A 19,861-nucleotide genomic window follows, 5' to 3' on the forward strand; every position below is an offset into this window, starting at 1 on the left:
TAAAATATTTTAAACAAATTTGATGCCTTACAATAGCCTTACCTTTGTTATGTGTTTGAATGTTTTTCACACTTTTTTATGCTTAATTATAGCATAACCTCTGATTTTGGGTGTTTTCCACATTCCTCATCAAATTTGCACTACTATTAAATTTAAAGCTATGACCTGTTAGTGAAACTAGACATGCGCTCACAGTCTGAGGCGAATCAGTGAAATAATAAAAGTTAACTAAAGTAAAGCACAGGCTTAGTCACAACACACAGCCTTATTCAAGCTCTCATATCAAAGAACTATAGCTGCGGCGATTTTGCCTAAAAAAAAAAAAACCTCCAATTTGAGTTTCGATTAAATTTTTTTTTAATGGAATTAAAAATGACTGCAGACATTAGATATATTGTCAAAAGTGGAACTTTGTTGCTGTGATTGTCATCAAGAGTTAAGATACATAAAAAACCTTAAAATAAAAAGTTAATGAGGCCTTAGTCATTCAACAATTTCAAGCTTTAACCCAGGTTTAAGCAAAAGTGTAACAGCAACTTCACAATAGCTTCAATTTTCTGATTAAGAAATCAGAATACTAACATTACAATTAAAAAAAATAATGAACTCTTCCCTTAGCGTCTCAGCATAATAGTGCGAATAAAAAAATAAACATGCCTGTGGCGCTCATACTACTCAAAGGGTAAATAAAGAGGGGGCGGGCTCACATCGTAACGCAAAAAAGTAAAAAAAATAACTGGAGGAAAAAAAAAAGTAAAAAAAAAAAAAGTATATATAAATATGTTTTTTTTAAAAAACTCCAATTTGCAAAATAAAAATGATTTTTATCTAAAAATTCTATTCATCGATTAAATTTTTTTTTTTTTGCCCAGCCCTAAAAAGAACCTTCATTATCTTCTCACTGAGTATGAATTTGTGTTAAAGACAAACAAAAGTCAGACGGCTAAAATGAAATTGCACAATTTTATTGTAAAGTAACAGAGAGCAGTAACCCGTCACAATAAAGTAGGCAAAGTAAAGCACATCCAATGAAGTCTGACATGAAGCAAAGCGTATCACTTTTACTTTTCAATCACTCTCCTGGTACGCAATAATTTATTTTATGTATCGACCTAAAATCTGATTTCCAGCAGGTGGGAATTGATGAGCTAACCTCACATTGGACTCTCCCCCCAGATGAATGTGACACTGAGATGGAGTTTTCTTAATGAAACAGGATGAAAACATTGTGTGAACACAAAGCAGTGCATGTGGAAACTTCAGTTAGAGGTCATGTGATCACTGAGCTACATTCACATCAGTCACAGAGAGAAAAACCACTGATAGATAAACACGTCACAGTCCGAGCAGAAACAAATACAGCATGGATTCACGCGGTGAAATTGCACAAGTGGAGAAAAAAAAGAGAAAAGTTTGGTGGAATTCAGTCGGACTCAGATGTGACGCTATGAGACGTTGCAGACGCAGAAATATTCTGTCTTTTTATTTTGGGAGCGAAATGAGCACGAAAAAGCAGAGGTCAAAGATGTGACACAAGAAATGTTTTTAAAATGAGTTGAAAGTTTGTTTAAAGTTGGGAACTTTATGATGTGTAATGTAGTGGTTTGAAGATAAAGTTTGAGTTTGTTTATTTTCTAATTTTGAGTTTATTTAATTACTTATTTATCTTCTGCGTTAAAGTTGGAAAGTTGACGACATTTATTGTATATTTTTTTAGGCTGAACGTGACGGAAGAAATTGAATTAAAAAAAAATTAGCAGAAAGTTTGTTTTAAGTTGAAGTTTTTTTTTTAGGCTGTAATTAAAATAATAAGTTCAAAGTAGAAAGTGAATTAATAATTAGAGTTGGATATTAAAGTGGTTTTAAGTGAAAGTAAAAGTTGATGACGATGTAAAGTAAATCAAGTTCATTTACTTTCTAATTTTGAGTTTTATTTTATTTAAAAATTAAAGTTAAAAATGTTCTTAAAATGAGTTGAAAATTTGTATAAAGTTGGAAACTCGTTGATGAACGTGTCAGAAGTCTGAAATTGAAGAAAGAGAGAATTAATTAGTCAATAAATAAAGTTTTAATAGAATCTAAATTTGAAACTGTAATTTGTTTGTATATATTTATGGCAAATGAATCAAAACAAACTGGTTGTCACTTGGATCCACAGCATGAATACAAACACTTCTAATGACGGAAAGGCCACATAACGCAAAGTCAGACTGAGTGGAAACATGAAACAAAGGCAGAGATCATGAATATGGAAACCCTTCACTGTCTGATATGATGTGAGAAATCAAAGATAAAACGACTAACACGTGTCACAAAATCTCATCATCTAAGACACAGAGTCCATCGCAAACACGGTTCACTTATACTGATTACAGCACCGTCACACACACATTCCACACACACGGCCTTAGAATATTTGTTCTCTTCACAAATCTCTTCATGCAGCAGCAGAACGTTAAAAAACTCACTAAGTCTAACGGGACAATGGAGTCTGTGACCTCTGACACTCACACAAACAGTGTTTCTCACAAATACTAACAGTTACCAGCATCCTCACACCTCTGGGCTGAGCTGTTGAGGAGGATGTGAAATGTAAGTACACATGTATGTACAGCAGAGGGCGCTAAGCTCCTCCTCCTCATCATCATCACTTCTCCTGCAGCAGTGCTGGGATGTTGATGTTCCATCCAATGGCCTGACGGTCAAAGCCACACGTGAACAGGTTACACGACTGGTTCTCCTCGTTCCAGGCTGTGCAGCACACCATGCGCCTGTGACCCTACACACACATACACACACACACACACACACGTGTTAGACTCCATCGCTCCTGTACATCTGCGGCGTGGTTTCCTCACCATCCTGTTGCTACGAGGAAGTCGGGCCAGCCGTACTCCGCTCATGTCGAACAGTCGCACTTGTCTGTTGTCGTGAGGCAGTGCAATGATCCTCTGGTTGGCAGAGACACTTATTCTGAAAGATCACAATTTGGTCACTCATCATTACTATTATTCATTTTCACACCATATCATATGAACTCATTCTAACTTCTACACTTTGCAGAAAGCAGAGCCTCAGATATTTCCTTTAAACGTTCATATTAAAGTTTACCCATTTTCCCTTTAGCTTCGGGGGCTCGAGAACGACCTTGCTGCACATTGAGCATGAAAAACTGCAAAATGTTTTGTTTTTTTCTTGTCACTCAAATAACTTATTACTGTTCTAAAATATCTGAACATTTTATTTATTCTAAACTCATTTCTTTCTTAATGAGTTTTACATTTTTAGAACTTGCACTCAGAGGAGAAAGATGCTATTTTCCCCTCGCGCCCTCTTTTTCCTGTTCTTTGTTTTACTCTAACAGAATGTTGCGTCTGTTGGTTTTTGTCACAATGTTTGCTGAAGACTTTTTTCATGATCCCAAACTCCGCCCCTCTCCACGAGGGCCCAGTTTGGTTTCTGCTCCCCAGTACTCCTGTACCTGTCCTAATTATGTTTCTTGGTCAGGATGTAACTGAAACTGGATTTCCCCTTCCGGACAAATAAAGTTTTCTGAATCTGAAAGAGGAATGGTCGATTTATTTATTTTTTTTTAACAAGGGTTGGATTTTTTCAGATGTCATTACAGGTTTTTAAACTTCTCGAAGTTGTGCCAAACATGCAAACAACGGTAAACTTAGTTAACTATCTATTAGGCCACAGGTAATTATATCAAACATTGTGTATTATATGACTAAATATGTTCGATGTGAATCAAACATTTTGTTTTTTTGGGTAGGTCAACAAAAAGGTTGATTTCATATCTTACAGTTCCTTGGCTTTCCAGTGATACCAATTTTATAGAGTTGTGTGGGTTGGTGCACGAGGGGCATATCTGGCCTGTGGCCTATATACAGGTGCTGGTCATTAAATTAGAATATCATGAAAAAGTTGATTTATTTCAGTAATTCCATTCAAAAAGTGAAACTTGTACATTATATTCATTCATTACACACAGCCTGATATATTTCAAATGTTTATTTCTTTTAATTTTGATGATTATAACTGACAACTAATGAAAATCTCAAATTCAGTATCTCAGAAAATTAGAATATTACTTGAGACCGATACAAAAAAAATGATTATAAATATCTTGAGTGTCTCATCTGTTATTAAGGTTTTAGAGAAAAGGCTCCATGATAGAAACCTTTGAATTACATCTTTGGGAAACAGTGGATGCAGCAATAAGAGCACAAACCTGTTCACAGCGGAGTCAGTGCGGATGGTTGCTATGGGCGACCTCATGTTTTTCAAGTCCCAAACCTTCACGGTGCGATCATCACTGCCCGACACCACGTTGTCTCCCACGGTGAAAACAGCAGACGTCACTGTGCTGGAGACAGAGGGACAGACTTCAGACTTTAGACACTAATGGGTGAAAAACAGCGTATGTTCCCTTTAATTTTGGTGGAATCCATCAGTTGTTCTGTTGCTGCTGCTGCTCAGCTGCAGCTGAGCTAAGCTGGTGAAAGTTAAAAAGTGTCTGACTTCAACAAGTAAAATGTAGCTGAAGAAGGCTTGCCTCTCCATTTAACATTATCCTGTGTGATATGGATGTGAGGGAATAAAAGGGGTTATGGTTCACTGATGTAGGCTGTACAGTAGGCTAGGCTAGGGCCATAGGGGTGGAGTTTAGAGGTGATGACTGGCTCAATAACAGATGGCATATTAACTTTGCCAATGGCCACGGTTACGTGATGTTTTTTAATTCCGAATTATTTATTCCGAATTAAATCATTCGGAATTAAAGTGTTCTGCTTTGTGTTTACATAGAAATGGTCATTCCTTTCTAAAGAAATAACGCCGTTACCGTTACAATATGGTACGTTTGCCCGTCACTTTGCTAGCTGCAGTGTACTTCCTGTTTACAGTGGCGCTACATATTTTTGCGGGATGCCGTGCCAAACATGGTAAAACAGTAAAAGAAGAAGAATCGTCAGCGTGTTTCTGTTTACATCACGTGCGCCAATCATGGCGAGAACAGGACGAGCTTCTCAGAGTGGAAATACGCGCATTATTTTTGTCTCCAAAAGATGCATCAGTGAAGCTAAGCTAACGCTGGATATTAACGGACTGTGACTGTTATCCAGGAACAGTCAGCCTAACTATTGCACGGTATGTTGTTGTGAATAAGAAGCCTGTCGCTGCTGCTGAGTCACTAACAGCAGCTCATTAGCCTGATATGTTTAGCATTGTGTAGCTGAGAAAAATGCTGTGAATTTGTTTTTCCACATTTATTTTTATAAGCATTTTCAACAGCAGAATGTGCACCTGGAATATGCACAGCTTACTTTACATTACTGTGCTAAGGCTGAAAAATTACCGTTTTAATTTTGGAGCAGCTGTTTTGTGCTTTATATGCACATCATTTATGGTTGTTTTATAGCAGTTGATCAACAGTGGGTTATTATATTATTACAGTACTAATATGAAGCTGTATGGACACAAATGACCCAAAATAAATAATACATTCTTTAATTCTAAGTAACTCAAAAGTTACTTTTTCCAGTAACGCATTATTGGCGTAAGTAATCAAAATAGTAACTGAGTTACTTTGTGAATGAAGTAACTAGTAACGGTAACTAGTTACTTTTTTTTTCAGTAACTAGCACAACACTGTTCCTGAACGAGGTTTACATGGGGGTTGGGAAGGCTCTGATTGGACGGAGTGAACATGACGTATCACGTCTGTCAGGGAAAACATACAACAAACCTTTTATTGTCGGCTAGAACACAGTTTTACATCCAGTGAAAAAACCTGCTGGGATTATTTCAGTATTTCCTTTGGAAAACATAGGAAGAGAAGCTAAATATAGGACGTGAGGGCGCGACTGTCAGTAGTGACAGGGAGAGGCACGCACACACGGTTTTCTGGTAAGAGACAGTTTTGCTGGGATTAGACCGTCGTGAGACAGGTTAGTTTTACCCTACTGATGATGTGTTGTTGCAATAGTAATCCTCTAAACTGAGGGAAATAATATATATTATATTATATTTTCCAGTCAACAATATGCAGAAAGTGCTGCTGTTTCCTATTGAGACATCAAATCTGCATCAGGCCCTCTCGCTGAAACACACAACCACGGACTCACTGCATGTGTGTGTGCGACGGATCATTTGATCAAACGTCTCCGATGGCAGAACAGGAAAACATTACAAGGCCTTTGCTTGGTAGAACAAGTGCGCTGTCACTTCTTGTTGGCCATGGTTAGCCTGCACAGTTGTCATTACTGTGTGATTACGCCTCAGCTAAAGTGCACTGTCAGGGGGCGTTAACTGGAATTGTGGGAGAAGTAGGTGGATTCAAGAGGCCGTCTCCCCTCTAGCTCTGAATCTCTTCTGCCTATTAAAGCATCACACACTCCTGCACTGATTCCACATGAGAGACGGGCAGATTAGGCCATTATAAGCCACGCCTTTAGCCTTAGTGGAACATTAGCAGGAGAGATGACAACCTGCGACTGTGGGAGGATCTTAGAACAGCTGATGGAAAGTAGATGATACAAATGAATGATAAGAGGGTGTTTAAGAACCACTTATCAGTGCGTTATAAACAATAATACAGTACATATAAACTATCCATGATAATATAAACCTGCAGCTATTTTTACAAAACACATCCTGTTCAAAATAAAGTATCACGTTCATCTACTTTTTTCTTTTTATCTGATGAGTTTCTACCGTTTTTTGTTAATGAGATACGATAGATGTTGCTTTACACCTAAAAACTAAAAATGCAAAAGAAAAATACCCAAAGAAAAAGCCAGAAAAAACACACAAAACAATATGTAGAAAGAATAACTGCAAAATATTGTATACAAAACAAGAAAAATACACGACTCCCAACACATAAATGATATACAGAATGACTGGAAAGTATAACACACACCGCAAAAATTACTCCAAAAATGACACAAAATGACAACAAAAACACATAAAACAATAAAAATACACAAATTGATCGAAAAATGAAAGGAAAAAAAACCCAGAAAAACACACAAAAATACGACAAACAATATCCAAAATGACTCCAAACACAAATGATATTAAAAAAAATAAAATAAAGAAAAATATTCAAAACAACAAAAATATACAAATTGACAGCAAAAATAAAGAAAGCAACACAAAAACACACAAAACAACAATACAAATATGCAAAACAACAAAAATACACAAATTCACAACACAAATGTAGAAAAAAAAATAAAAACACAACATAATAAAAAAAATACAATGTACAAAAAGACTCCAAACACATAAATTATATAAACAACTATGCAAAAACTACTCTAAAAACACACAAAACAATAATAGAAACACACAAACCCTTAATTCTTTCCTGTTTTAATGGTCATATTGGTCATTATTCTACATGTGGTCCTCGGTTCATTTTTATGGCCCTCGCTGTGATTAAAGTGGTCCATCTCTATACTATGTGTTGTGTTATTTTACTACTGTTGTTAACCAAGATAATGTAAAAGAGATTTTCAAACTAATTTAGAGTCTTCCAAACAAAAGTACATCTTATTTAATGTTATAAAAGACCTCGTGAGCAGACAGTTTGAAGTTTATTTCTTTCATTCTTCTATGTGTTTTTCCCAGCAGACGAGGAGCAACTGGGAGCAACAGAACCATTGGTCCCCAGGTTGGTTGCTGTGAATGTCCCACACCGACAGAGAAGACAGGTGGTGATTTTAGAACAGAGGAAAGAAAAGCTGTTGTTTACTGTGAAATACTGGGGCCTAATCTCTCATTACAGCTATTGTCTATGGGAAAGAATTAGAATAGGATCTGTAGGAATTATACATGTTAGAGACGTATATAATGAGCTCCACGTAATCCTCCCTGTTTATTATCAATGAAATAAAGTATTACAAGAGGACAAAACTACAGAGACACAAAGAGATTTAAACACAAAGTAAATTAAATGAAAATATATCAGTTTATGGGTTGAGTTGTGTTACACCGCCCCCTAATGGCCTCATAAATAACTGCATCTACCATTATAACGATATCCCATTAACAGGACTTACTCTGTGTGTCCCTGGAAGACGTTGACTGAGTGGATGGACGGGTCTCTGAAGTCCCACAATCTGAAGGTGGTGTCTCTGGATGAGGTGACCACCAGCCTCTGGGTGGGGTGGGTACAGCAGTGGGTCAGCTCCTGGTCATGGCCTGAAAAACAACACCAATGGGATCAGTTTAGGCCTCACTGGTTTCTCAACACTTTACTGTTGTTTTTTTCATCCCAGGGATACGATGAGGTAAGAGGGGATAAGATGATATATGGTGAGATTGATGGGATTAAATAAGATGAGATATTAAGATTTGATTAGATAAGATGAAATAAATTGGGATAAAATGAAATTAGATTCCATGGAATTGGATGAGATAAGATGAGATGAAATAAGTTGGAATACAATGAGATGGGATGAGAAGGGATAAGATGACATGAGAAAAAGGTGAGATATGATTCGATAACAGAGATAAGATGAGATAAAATGTGATAAGATGAGATAAGTTCAGATAAGTTCAGATAAGTTGGGTTGAGATACAATGGGATAAGATATAATGAGGTGTGATTAGACAAGGTGAGGTAGTATCATATAAAATGGGATAACATTTGACAAGATGACATAATGATATAAGACTTAATAATGAATCCTACAATAGATCAACTCTGTGGTTGCAGCAGCACGAGAACAGTTGACGTCAAAGTGAAATTAGAAACTAAAAGATGTACATTTAAAATCTGTACCAGCAGCACAACTAAATAAGATTCAAACATAGTTGCTTGATTAATTGATTTGAGAGGATTAAGAATAACACATAAAGTGGAATAAAGCACTTATTAACAAACTGTTCATCTAGAACAATAAAACTCATGGATATAGAGGTTTTATTTCAAGGAAAAAATAAAAGCTTCCTTTGGGTATTATATCAGTTTTTAAATCATTTCTGTTTACAGTGTTAAAGTTTAGAACGATCTTCAGGATCACTTTAGGTTAATATAAAAACACTTAGTGCAACATTTTTCTGCTCATTAAATACAAACAACATTTAACTTGAGGTGTCAATCCCCGCCCCGCTCTCTTGCCCTGACTCCAGCCCGGGAAAGGGGCGGGGCCTGTGAGCTGTCAGACAGCCGTCAAACACAATCCTGGCTCTGATTGGTTCTTTTTGCTCAGTCGCGGTGCATTCTGGCAATCTGCCAAAAACTGCAGGAGCAGCAGGGGGCGGGACTCAATGAGTCTGTTCTTTTCACACAAACTACTGGTTTGATGTAAAGCTGTCCTTACATAGTGACAGCTTTAGCAAATATGACAAAAAGTCACTTTTATAAGAGTTGCAGACTGCACCTTTAAACAGGTAAGTGTATGGAAAAAACATGAAGGCATGACACCTTTTTTTTAAAAACATGGAGAGTGAATTAAAAACTAGCCTATGTCCAAATCATCAAAAAAGAATGAAAGAAGGAAAAGAAAACAGATCTGAGTTTATAATTCAAATTCTTACAAAATGGATGGCCATCGGGACTACAGCCGACATTTATTTAATAAGAGCTTTAAAAGATTTGGATGGATATTGTGTTCATATTGTGTCCCATCATGTGTGTAACATACCAGTGAGTGTGTTAACCAGTTCAGACGTCTCCACCTCATAAAGGTTGGCAGCTCGATCCCAGGAAGCCGTCACCACCTGTCGGCCTCCCACCAACCAATCAGCTGCTATCACCACACCCTGGTGGCTTTTTAGGGTTGCCGTAGCAACTCGGACAGTGGGGACCTCGCAGGGACCCTCGCCGTCCACCTCCCCCTCCTCCCTGTCTGACGAGTCCTGGTCGTCGTCACACGGAGCCTGAGGATAAAGTCACACGTCTACACTGACGTCTCTGCTCTCACTGTGATTGATTCACAATGAAAAGAGTCCAACGCCACTCACGCTAACATCTGGAGGAGGCTGCGGCGCTGGAAGCTGCACCATGTAGCGCCAGATGTGAGCCGTCTGGTCCCCAGAGGCTGTGAAAAAAAAAAGGCATGTGGAAGTGCACATGAACAAACAAGAAAGTGTTTACAGATCAACACAATGAGGACGGCTGCAGACGACAGGCTCAGCATGGAAATGAAAGGCTAGAGCAGTCCTGAAGCAACACACACACACACACACACACACACACACACACACACACACACACACACACACACACACACACACACACACACACACACACACACACACACACACACACACACACACACACACACACACACACACACACCTGTGAGGGCCATTTGCTCCGTCGGATGGAACTTGATGGAGTTTACTGAGGAAAGAAAAGAACAGTGAAAACAGTGACATTTCAGCTGCAAATGTTAAAGGTTCTATGGAAGTTAGTTTGGTTTCAATAAACACTGCAAATAAACATTAAATTCTAAGTGTGCTGGAAAAAAATTGATTCACATCCTAATCGTAATTTTGATTAAGATTCTGAATCGATTTCAAATTTTCAAGAATCGGAGTGGGGGTCCTTTACGTTTCCTATAAGCTAACTGTCAGTAGCATTTCTGCACGCTCTGCCCCGCCTTCACTGAAGGCAAATGTTTGGGTGCACTTTGGATTCTACAGATTCCCGGTTAAGAAGGAGCTTAACATGACATATGCAGTTTGCAAACTCTGCAAAATGAAAATCAGGTACTTCAGGAACACTTCTGAGCACACATTTTACATCATCACCCGGAGCTAAAAGAAGGTGAACATCTGCAGCTATCAACTCAACACACACTCATCACTTTACACAACTTCCAACCAACTCTGAACGGACTAGACGGGTAACTGAACCTATCGCCTGTTTTATTTACAAAGATCAGCGCCCCTATAGCGTATTATGATTGACTCTGCTGAACAATGCAGCGGGTATTTATATGTCATATTTTATTTTCATATTTCATTTAAAATGTTCTCAAATGTTTAGTTTAGAATTAAGTGAACTATTAAGTGACAAAGACTTTTTACATTTTACAAAGTAAGCTAAATAAGTATTACCTCTTTGTCCATAGCTTGCCTCAGTGTTTACAGTTTTAGAATCACCTGATTGAACATAGTTTTTATTGGCAACCTTTGTAGTGTATTGATTGTGAATCAAGAATCAGTTTGAGTTTGAATCAAATCAATTCTTTCAAGATTCACATCATCATTAAATCCCTAAAATATAAACTGGACCTTCCAACGCTACCATTATGTCCACAGACACTGTGATATGAGTCTTACCTGATCCTGCATGTCCAGCGTATCTCAGCAGACATTTCCCAGTCTCTATACTCCACAGTAGAGCTGAATGATCTGTGCAAAGGAACAAAGGAGCTTGTTTACATGTTGTTTCACAATAAAACTCTAAAACTATTCAGAACTTTATCAACCTGTTTGTATGAGGGGAGCCAGCTTTGTGTGTGATGGACACACTTCATTAATACATAATGATAAAAGATGAAACCACAGGTGGTTCTACGTTGATTTACTGTACGTAGGTGTATTAATTACAGCTTCTATTGTTAAAGCACATTGTTAAATGAATTGTAAGTTTTTTTTAACGGCAACTCAGATTAACATAAGGTCAGTAATGTCTCAAATTAACATGTTTGTATGCAACTATCAGGGTTGGGGTCAATTAGAATTCCAACCGCATAATTGATAATGGATAACAATTAGGAAAATTATAATTTAAAATTGTAATTGTCATGGAAATTCTATGAAAACTGTCAATTACAATTCAATTAAACTCAAAGCTGGGTAACCATATTACAGCTCTATGGCTCAAACTAACGTAGTCTACAAGTATTACACTATGTTTCATATCAAGTCTTCTCACTACCTGTCAGTTCTCTTGAGGAACATTTTACCATTAAAAAAAACCCTAAAAAAACACCCACACCAAAAATATTAATACCAATATTTTCATTAAGAAGCCTAACAAGGTAAGAAATGAAAAACAAATTAGATGATAGATAATATGTTTTAAGTCCTATTCGCACAGGATTAGTTTTATGTAGGGACCACATGCGATTTGTAATAATTGCTGAGAATGTCTGTGATGTGAATCGGCCATGTCAGTAATTTGTAAAGTAAAAATTCACCCGCAAATTACCAACTATATTTTGCTGAACTCTGAGGTCATGTGATAATATTAATCCAAAGTGAATAGGCATCACTGTGATTTGGACAGAAATGGGCGGGATCTGATGCGTGATTATTATGCATTTTGTTTTGTTTCCGGTGTCTGAGTTTACCTCGTACTGAGATCGATTGAGCATAAATGTGCGCATGCAACCCTAACCTTAATCCTAACCTAATCCCATAAAATAATAAAACACGTTCATTCACTTTGAAAACAAAAATAAACAAAACTGAATTATTATTATTTTTTTAACAAATTAATTACCGATAGCGCGCACTCAGTACGAGGTAAACTCAGACCGTGACACCGGAACGCATGTTTTTATTTACTTTTGGTGAAGAATGGAGGCTACATTGGAGTGTTTAGAAAACCTTTTGGGTCCTGGGCCAGAAAAACCTTATCGGCCCGTAACGTACGGCAACAAAAAGAGGAGGAGCAATGTCAGAAGCAAATGGTGGCTCATGTCCTGCTTTGTACTGTGTGGTAAGAATCTTTTTTTGTTGTGTTTGTAGCCTTCTATTTAATACAGCTAGCTAGTGCTAGCAGTAACACAGCACTGAGCTGTGGTCAAAAACCTGTGAAGTTGTTTTAACATCAACTCACACTGTTACACGTTTTCAGATGTTCGTAAATTTCAGCAAAATCTCAGGCTTTGGTTATCCTGTGTGAATGCCCCACATAAAAAGCAGACGTTGGGGGTCGTTCATTTATTACATGTGGTCTCTAGGTAAAACTAATCCTGTGTGAATCTAGTGTATTTTACAGCTGTTATCCTTATCCTTATCCTTATCTGTTATCCTTAGAAAACAGAAAGTTTACTTTTTTTGGAGTTATTAATTTCAGGCTCAGTAACTGTGATTAAATGTAATTGAACTTAAGTAATTGAGAAAATAATTGTAACTCACTTTCAGGGGAAAAATAATAGTTTTAGTTGTAATTGGAAAAACTGCCTGTCATAGCAATGGTAATTGAGTTGTAATTGAAAATGGATAATTGAAGATGTAATTGTAATTGAAAAATGTAATTGACCCCAACCACTGCTGTAGTAGGCATCACCCCATAGACGTGAGGTCTCATAAAGCTGCTGACAACGATCTCCATCATCTCTTTTAACACAGATAAAGACATGATGTCGGCCTCATAAATCAATAAATCAAAGGTATTTACTCTGAAAAATGGGAGAATTTACTCACATACAGAAGAACATTTCTCACATTTATTTAGGAAGTGTTTTTACTTAATTTTTACTGTAAGTTCTTTGCTGGAAAAAGAAGACACTATTTTTGTTCTGGTTTGTTTACGGTGTTCCTGTCATATGATTTCACCCTGAGATATTAAACTCTATCCCTATTTTCCGTGAAAAGCCACAATATCAACATCCACCCTTGTTTTGGCCCAACTTTAAATCCGTTAAACGGCTAATGAACAATGAGTCCATTACCTGCAGAGGCAGTGCCCAGAACCACAGGTTGAGTACGGGTGACGCCCAGGTCCCAGATGCCGTCCCGGTGACCCACGTACTCTTTGAGCAGCTGGCAGAGGGCTCTGGATCCTGTGGTGGCTTTGAAACTGGAAACAATCTGAGGAGGAATGAAAACATGACGTCAGACTGAATGTCACAAACTAAAAAGTAAAAAGAGTAAACACACCCATTAGAACTCAAGCTGTTGGTTTCTAACGTTAAATAGTTGTTATTGAGGATTTGTCTGTAAAACAAGATAAAGCAAATACATGAGGACATTTAGTCTGTCACAGGCTTTTCCCCTTAAAACCCCTGCATGAATAAGGTTATCCAGCAGTGTTCATTTTGTCACCAAATAAATGTCGTCATAGTTTTCATCGGCTAATTGTTTTAAAGTTTTAAAGTGACAATAACTTGACTGTGACTAATTCTTTTTTAAAAAAATCTATGTAAACCAAAACTATAACAAAATATATTCATATTTATGTCAAAAACTAACGAAAAAGTTTGTTTTTTTTTAAAAGGTATCCAATAAAAAACTACTTTCCTTGAATGAATAAAGCTTTAGAAAAAGCTTAAAGTCTTTATATTTCAATCAATTATATCAAAAATAAATAACACTAATAAAGACAAAGTGTCAGCCTCACTGATCAATTGGTTCAGATCAAAGGTTGAAATTGCTGCTCAAAAGATTGTTTTTAACTCCATCACAAACAATGGGTTTGTTGACAAATGGTCACGTGACGTGAACTCTGTAAACATTTCAAGCATTGCATTGTGGGATTGGGAGAAGAAAGCAAACACGACGCCGAAACGGAAACATTTCTTTAAGAAGTGTTTTTTTCTTGATCAGGAACAGAGAGTGAGTCATTTCATGTCATTTTAGTTGTAGTTTGTTGAGCCGTTACCTGTTTTATGAGTGTTTACAATGGAGAATAGGGGTGTGCATGGCCATGAATCTCACTATACGATACCATAAGATTTGCATGTCACAATACAATTATATCCTGATACTAAATACAATATTCATCACAATATATTGCGATATCGATATTTATACATTTTTCCTTTACAAGTACAAAATGATATGGAATATAATTTATTTAAATTATTTATAAACTTGCGAGAACACGTAAATAACTGTAATTCAAGCACCAATATTAAAAACCAGTGCTATGTTTTTTAAAGTTTAATTTTTGGTTCTACAACAGATTCTGATTCTGTTAAGTTTGGTAAATTCTTTAAAAAAAATTATGCACGTTTGTGTAATTACATTTTTTATTTTCCTTTAAAAAGGTTATCAAAAAAATTGATTTAGACATTTTTTGGATTTATCCAATAATTGCACGGTGAAATATCTCGATCTATCACCAAAATAATTTTTCTTATACTTTTGGTGGAGAATAAAATAAACTTTTTATCCAAAATTTCAACCTTAGCAAATTATCTTTGACTTATTGATTCGTGAAGCCTACATTTATCTAATGAAATTAAAAAAAAAATCTCTCCAGCAACTTTAAGCAAGTGATACAGGTCTGTAATAATAATATTTGCTAAATTGTCAATCTGCCTGCGTTCACAGAGCGTGGCTTCCCTGCATCTGGACCACACAGGACTGAGAGTGTGTGTGTGTGTGTGTGTGTGTTTCCAGCACTCTCACAGCCTTGACTCTACATGCTGCTGCAAGCACACGGCCAACCCAACCACACACGTGAGCAGCTGCTTCTGTCATTACTAGTCATTAGACGCAGCAGCTTCACAGGTGTCACAGTGTTAACACACACACTCCCATTCTGTCCCGGGTGCTTATTTTCCCATTACACCGGAACACAATCGCATTTGTTTACAGCCAGTGGAACACAATGAGCGATGAAGGGAACGGTTCCTGTCAAGGTCGTCCCTTCAGTACACACAGATTATTAGCTTCACCTCCTACCAGTTCTCCCAGTATTAGTGGTTTCTGAGCCAGCTGACAGGTTAGCAGGAGGTTAATGGATCAAGTCCGTCCTTGAATTCAAATGTCCCGCTCTTTATCTAAGCTCACGGTTTGGCTGCACACAGAATTTCTGTTTTGTTTAATGTAATGGAGGGAGGGGCTTACAGGCAAATTGGAACACGACCTTTCAAAATAAAGGGCATGAATTTAAATTAAAACCCGTTCTTTTGTTGAACAGAGGCAGACTCAATTGTTTTGCAGTGGTTTTCTAAAATGGGATGACAAGTTAATTTCAGCAGGTAACGTAGCTTATTATTCTGTCTTTGTGCACTTACTTTACCTTATTGCCTCAAGCAAAAGTGAAATAAAGATTGAATACAAATGTTTCTAGGGGAACAAGTGCTCAGAGCAGGGGTGTCAAACTCATTTTAGTTCAGGGGCCAAATACAAAGCAGCTTATTCTCAAGTGGGCCACAGATTTTAAGCAGGAAAATTAAGAATTTCAACATTTTTGTGCCACAGTTTGCACTTCTACATATACATAAAATACTAACTTTGTAAAAAACCGACCATATCCAATCAATAAGTGACAGATATCAGTCCAAACAGGATCTTCACTTTGAATTTCCAAGATTTTGTGGCCAATTTCTATTTTATTAAGGGAAATATTATGTAATAATTTGAATTGAAGGATTTTGTTTGTTTTTTTCAACAGTTCAACATTAAAAAAATGACTGCAATCAAAAGATATAAGCACAAAACTGTGAGCTCCAGCAAATATCATTGGGTGTTATTTACACAGTGATTAATTTTTTCTCTGTCATTTTTAAGTTCTTCTGCGGGCCAAATTGGCTACTCCAAAGGGCCGGATTCAGCCGCTGGACCATGAGATTGACACATGCTTTAGAGATTCAAGCCAATAAGCTCTTTTTCATATTTTATCATTTATTATTCTTAGTATTTATAATTATTCCTATATAATATAATAATATGAAAATACATGAGTTCAGGTTCTTAAAAGCAAAACACACTAATGAGTGAAAAATAAGTGGAAAAACAAGCGTAATTATTCCATAAACATACAGAATGTCAACAAAATGACAGAAAACAAAGAAATGCATGTTATGGCAATTTTTATATTCATCATAATATCGTCAAATGTGTGTTCATGTGTACAATTTGTCATGTTTTAATACATGACTCCATTACTCTTCGCACTTTTGAACAGCTGAATCATGTTAGATTAAACAGTACAGATCGTATTGTACTCAGTGCAACACAGAGTTTCTGCTGAAGGCCAAACTCAAACTCACGTGCAGATATGCACGCACTAGGGATGTAACGATTAATCGTAAGGCAGTTAAAAATCGATTCATAGGTATAACGATTCACATCGATGCTGTGAAAATTGAATCGCAGTACTTTTTTTAAACAGCAGAGGGCGCTACCCAGAAGTGTTGGCGGCCAGCGAAATCTGCTAATACTTTCTTTCTGGCCGCCTTCTACTCTTAAACATATTCATAAATGATTCATTACCCCTTTAGCGCCGAAAGAATATCTGTAATATTACATGAATATCTGTAAAAGTCACATTTTTCTATTAGCTCTGTCTGCTAGCATAGCATCTCTTCTTCACTGCAAAATATCTGCATGCCAACTGACCACTGGGTTACCAGCGCCCTCTGCTGGTTCAAACAAATATCTGACCTAAATACAGTAAAATGACTGTTTTTTTTTTTTGTTTGTTTTTTTAGTCCAATTGTTAAGGCACAAAATACATTTTCAGTTGCACTTTTAAAAAGAAAAATAACTATTATGCAGTTTTGCATTGTTTACTATAGAACCAGAATTTAAATAATAAGCTTCTTCTTCATTTGTATTATTCCTTTATTTATTTCATTCAAGATTTATTTTTAGTTAAATTGCATTGTTTTGAATAGTTTATCAAGGGATTCATTTGACAATGAAAAATAGTATAGTATTTTCCCCAAAAAAATAAAGGAATATTTTTCAGTCATTTATATACAGTCCCATTTTGTAAAATAAATCGCGAGAGAATCGTATCGTGAACCCAGTATCGTGAATCGAATCGTATCGGGAGTTGAGTGAATCGTTACATCCCTAGCACGCACACACACACTATCAAGAATAGATAAGAGTGGCGCCCAATCTTCCTCATAATATACACGTCTTCATCATCCTCAAATGTTTCTACTGTTGGGCATCTGACTCCCTCCTTCTCCTCACCTCAGGATGGAACTTTTTCTGTTATCTGTATAAAAGCTTAAGCTGTGAAACTGTTAGTTAGAGTGGGTCTTGCCTTTTTGCTCTGCCACGAGCCTTTTGCCTTTCATTCTTTCAGGATGGAAGCTTCTTTTTCACTCCTTTTTTATTTAGTTTTATAATAAACCTTTTTTTTTTTTTTTTTTTTTTTTTACCTTGTCTGCACATGCTTTCGAAGGTTAACACTACAAGAAGTGCAATCTTTTGACAGCAATGCATATTTTATTATTGCAATTAAATAAATTTATTTATTTCATTGCATAATTGTGACCGTCACCAGCCCTCCCTAGGGAAGGGTAAGAAATACTTTATTAAAGGGAGGATGTAAAAAAGAGAGGGCAGTGTTACACCAAGGTGAGGGGTTGGAGGGGGGTGGGGAAGTTAGCAGGGAAGAGGGATACAAGATAGGATATGGAATGGGTGAGGAATAGTTTTAAGTGATGCGATGTGAAATTGTGGTTGTGTATATTGTGTTTATTGTTGTGTTGTCAAGCCAGTTTGGTGACCAGTGTGTGGTTTAGGAATAATGGTGGTGGCTGTGAACAGAGGAAGAGGTGAGTGGAAATTCCATAAAACAGGTATTTGGGAACAACGTGTCTAAGGTTGAGCCCAGTATGAGTGTTATCCCACAGCCCAAGGCCAGTGCATCCATGACAAATGTATTTCCAAGTACCGCCACTGCAAAACCCAAGAGCCGCCAGTATCGTGAATCGAATCGTATCGGGAGTTGAGTGAATCGTTACATCCCTAGCACGCACACACACACTATCAAGAATAGATAAGAGTGGCGCCCAATCTTCCTCATAATATACACGTCTTCATCATCCTCAAATGTTTCTACTGTTGGGCATCTGACTCCCTCCTTCTCCTCACCTCAGGATGGAACTTTTTCTGTTATCTGTATAAAAGCTTAAGCTGTGAAACTGTTAGTTAGAGTGGGTCTTGCCTTTTTGCTCTGCCACGAGCCTTTTGCCTTTCATTCTTTCAGGATGGAAGCTTCTTTTTCACTCCTTTTTTATTTAGTTTTATAATAAACCTTTTTTATAAATTCATCAATGCCTCACCTGGACTCCATCACTCAACCAGAGCAATAAATCATGTCTCCAAATGAGGTCAACCGCAAATTTGCCGTGACATGCACAAAATGACTCAAACATCAAAAACAAGAAACAAAATGACTCAAAGAATATAACAAAAAAATTGTAAAATAAAATAAAAATAACTAACACCGCTGTGATAAAAGTTTTAGGTAGTGTGTGTGTGTGTAAAATTCACATTGGTGGCAGGACCCAGGTTTTACCAGATGTCTGAGGTGTTCCCCTACCTCTCCTGTCTTATTTTCTCACTGTACACCACATTGCCACGTGTTTCCCAGTAAGTCACACAGATGTACGTTAAAAACCAAGACTTGTGAACTCTGTAACTGGCGTCTGTCCAGCCTCAGCACAACAAACTGTTCCTTCTGAATCAGCAGAAACCTGTGACTTTAACAGCAGTAACTCACCTGTTGGATTGGGATGCACAGTATTAAAGCACGCCACTAGTTAGCCACACTTTTTACTGCTCTTTATACCTTTCTTTCGAAGCTGACCAGCACTGGTCAAACTGGGAATGCCTCACAAAAGATGCACATCTGTATGCTCTCATCCACTGGTACAGCTTTACACTAACTTCAAACTTAGAATCTGCTTTTAAAATATCTACTTTAAGAACATCGCGCTCACTTGATATCTCTTAATGATTTTGAACTGGTGGGTTGCAGACAGCTGGTCAATAATAAATAAATACCTAATGTCTCATGTTGGACTTGTCTTTTATATGGAAATAAACTTTTCTTTTGACAATCATGCTGTCAAATGCATGTTGCACAGGAAAATATATAGATTTATGTTTTAAAAAAGTGTTTACATGTGTTTTCTTTGAAACACTATATTTGGTTAAAAAAAAAAGTGAATCATGATTTAAATTA

The 19,861-nt window shown here is 36.9% G+C and overlaps 1 protein-coding gene across 3 annotated transcripts in view; it reads right to left on the reverse strand.

Annotated features, from left to right (window-relative positions):
• Window positions 1-944: 944 nt before the first annotated feature.
• Window positions 945-19,861, reverse strand: part of LOC114454123 (WD repeat-containing protein 37-like) — a 45,871-nt gene continuing 26,954 nt past the window's right edge. For all 3 annotated transcript variants that reach the window (XM_028434332.1, XM_028434330.1, XM_028434331.1), the window contains 9 exons: window positions 13,653-13,791; window positions 11,308-11,379; window positions 10,319-10,363; window positions 9,982-10,058; window positions 9,663-9,897; window positions 8,073-8,214; window positions 4,238-4,372; window positions 2,859-2,973; window positions 945-2,779 (listed from right to left, as the gene is read on the reverse strand). In XM_028434332.1, coding sequence (XP_028290133.1) covers window positions 2,648-2,779; window positions 2,859-2,973; window positions 4,238-4,372; window positions 8,073-8,214; window positions 9,663-9,897; window positions 9,982-10,058; window positions 10,319-10,363; window positions 11,308-11,379; window positions 13,653-13,791 — 1,092 coding nt within the window. In that variant the 3' untranslated portion in view covers window positions 945-2,647. The remainder of the gene's footprint in view (window positions 2,780-2,858; window positions 2,974-4,237; window positions 4,373-8,072; window positions 8,215-9,662; window positions 9,898-9,981; window positions 10,059-10,318; window positions 10,364-11,307; window positions 11,380-13,652; window positions 13,792-19,861) is intronic.

This window comes from Gouania willdenowi, chromosome 20 (genome assembly GCF_900634775.1).
Source record: "Gouania willdenowi chromosome 20, fGouWil2.1, whole genome shotgun sequence".
NCBI lineage: Eukaryota > Metazoa > Chordata > Actinopteri > Blenniiformes > Gobiesocidae > Gouania > Gouania willdenowi.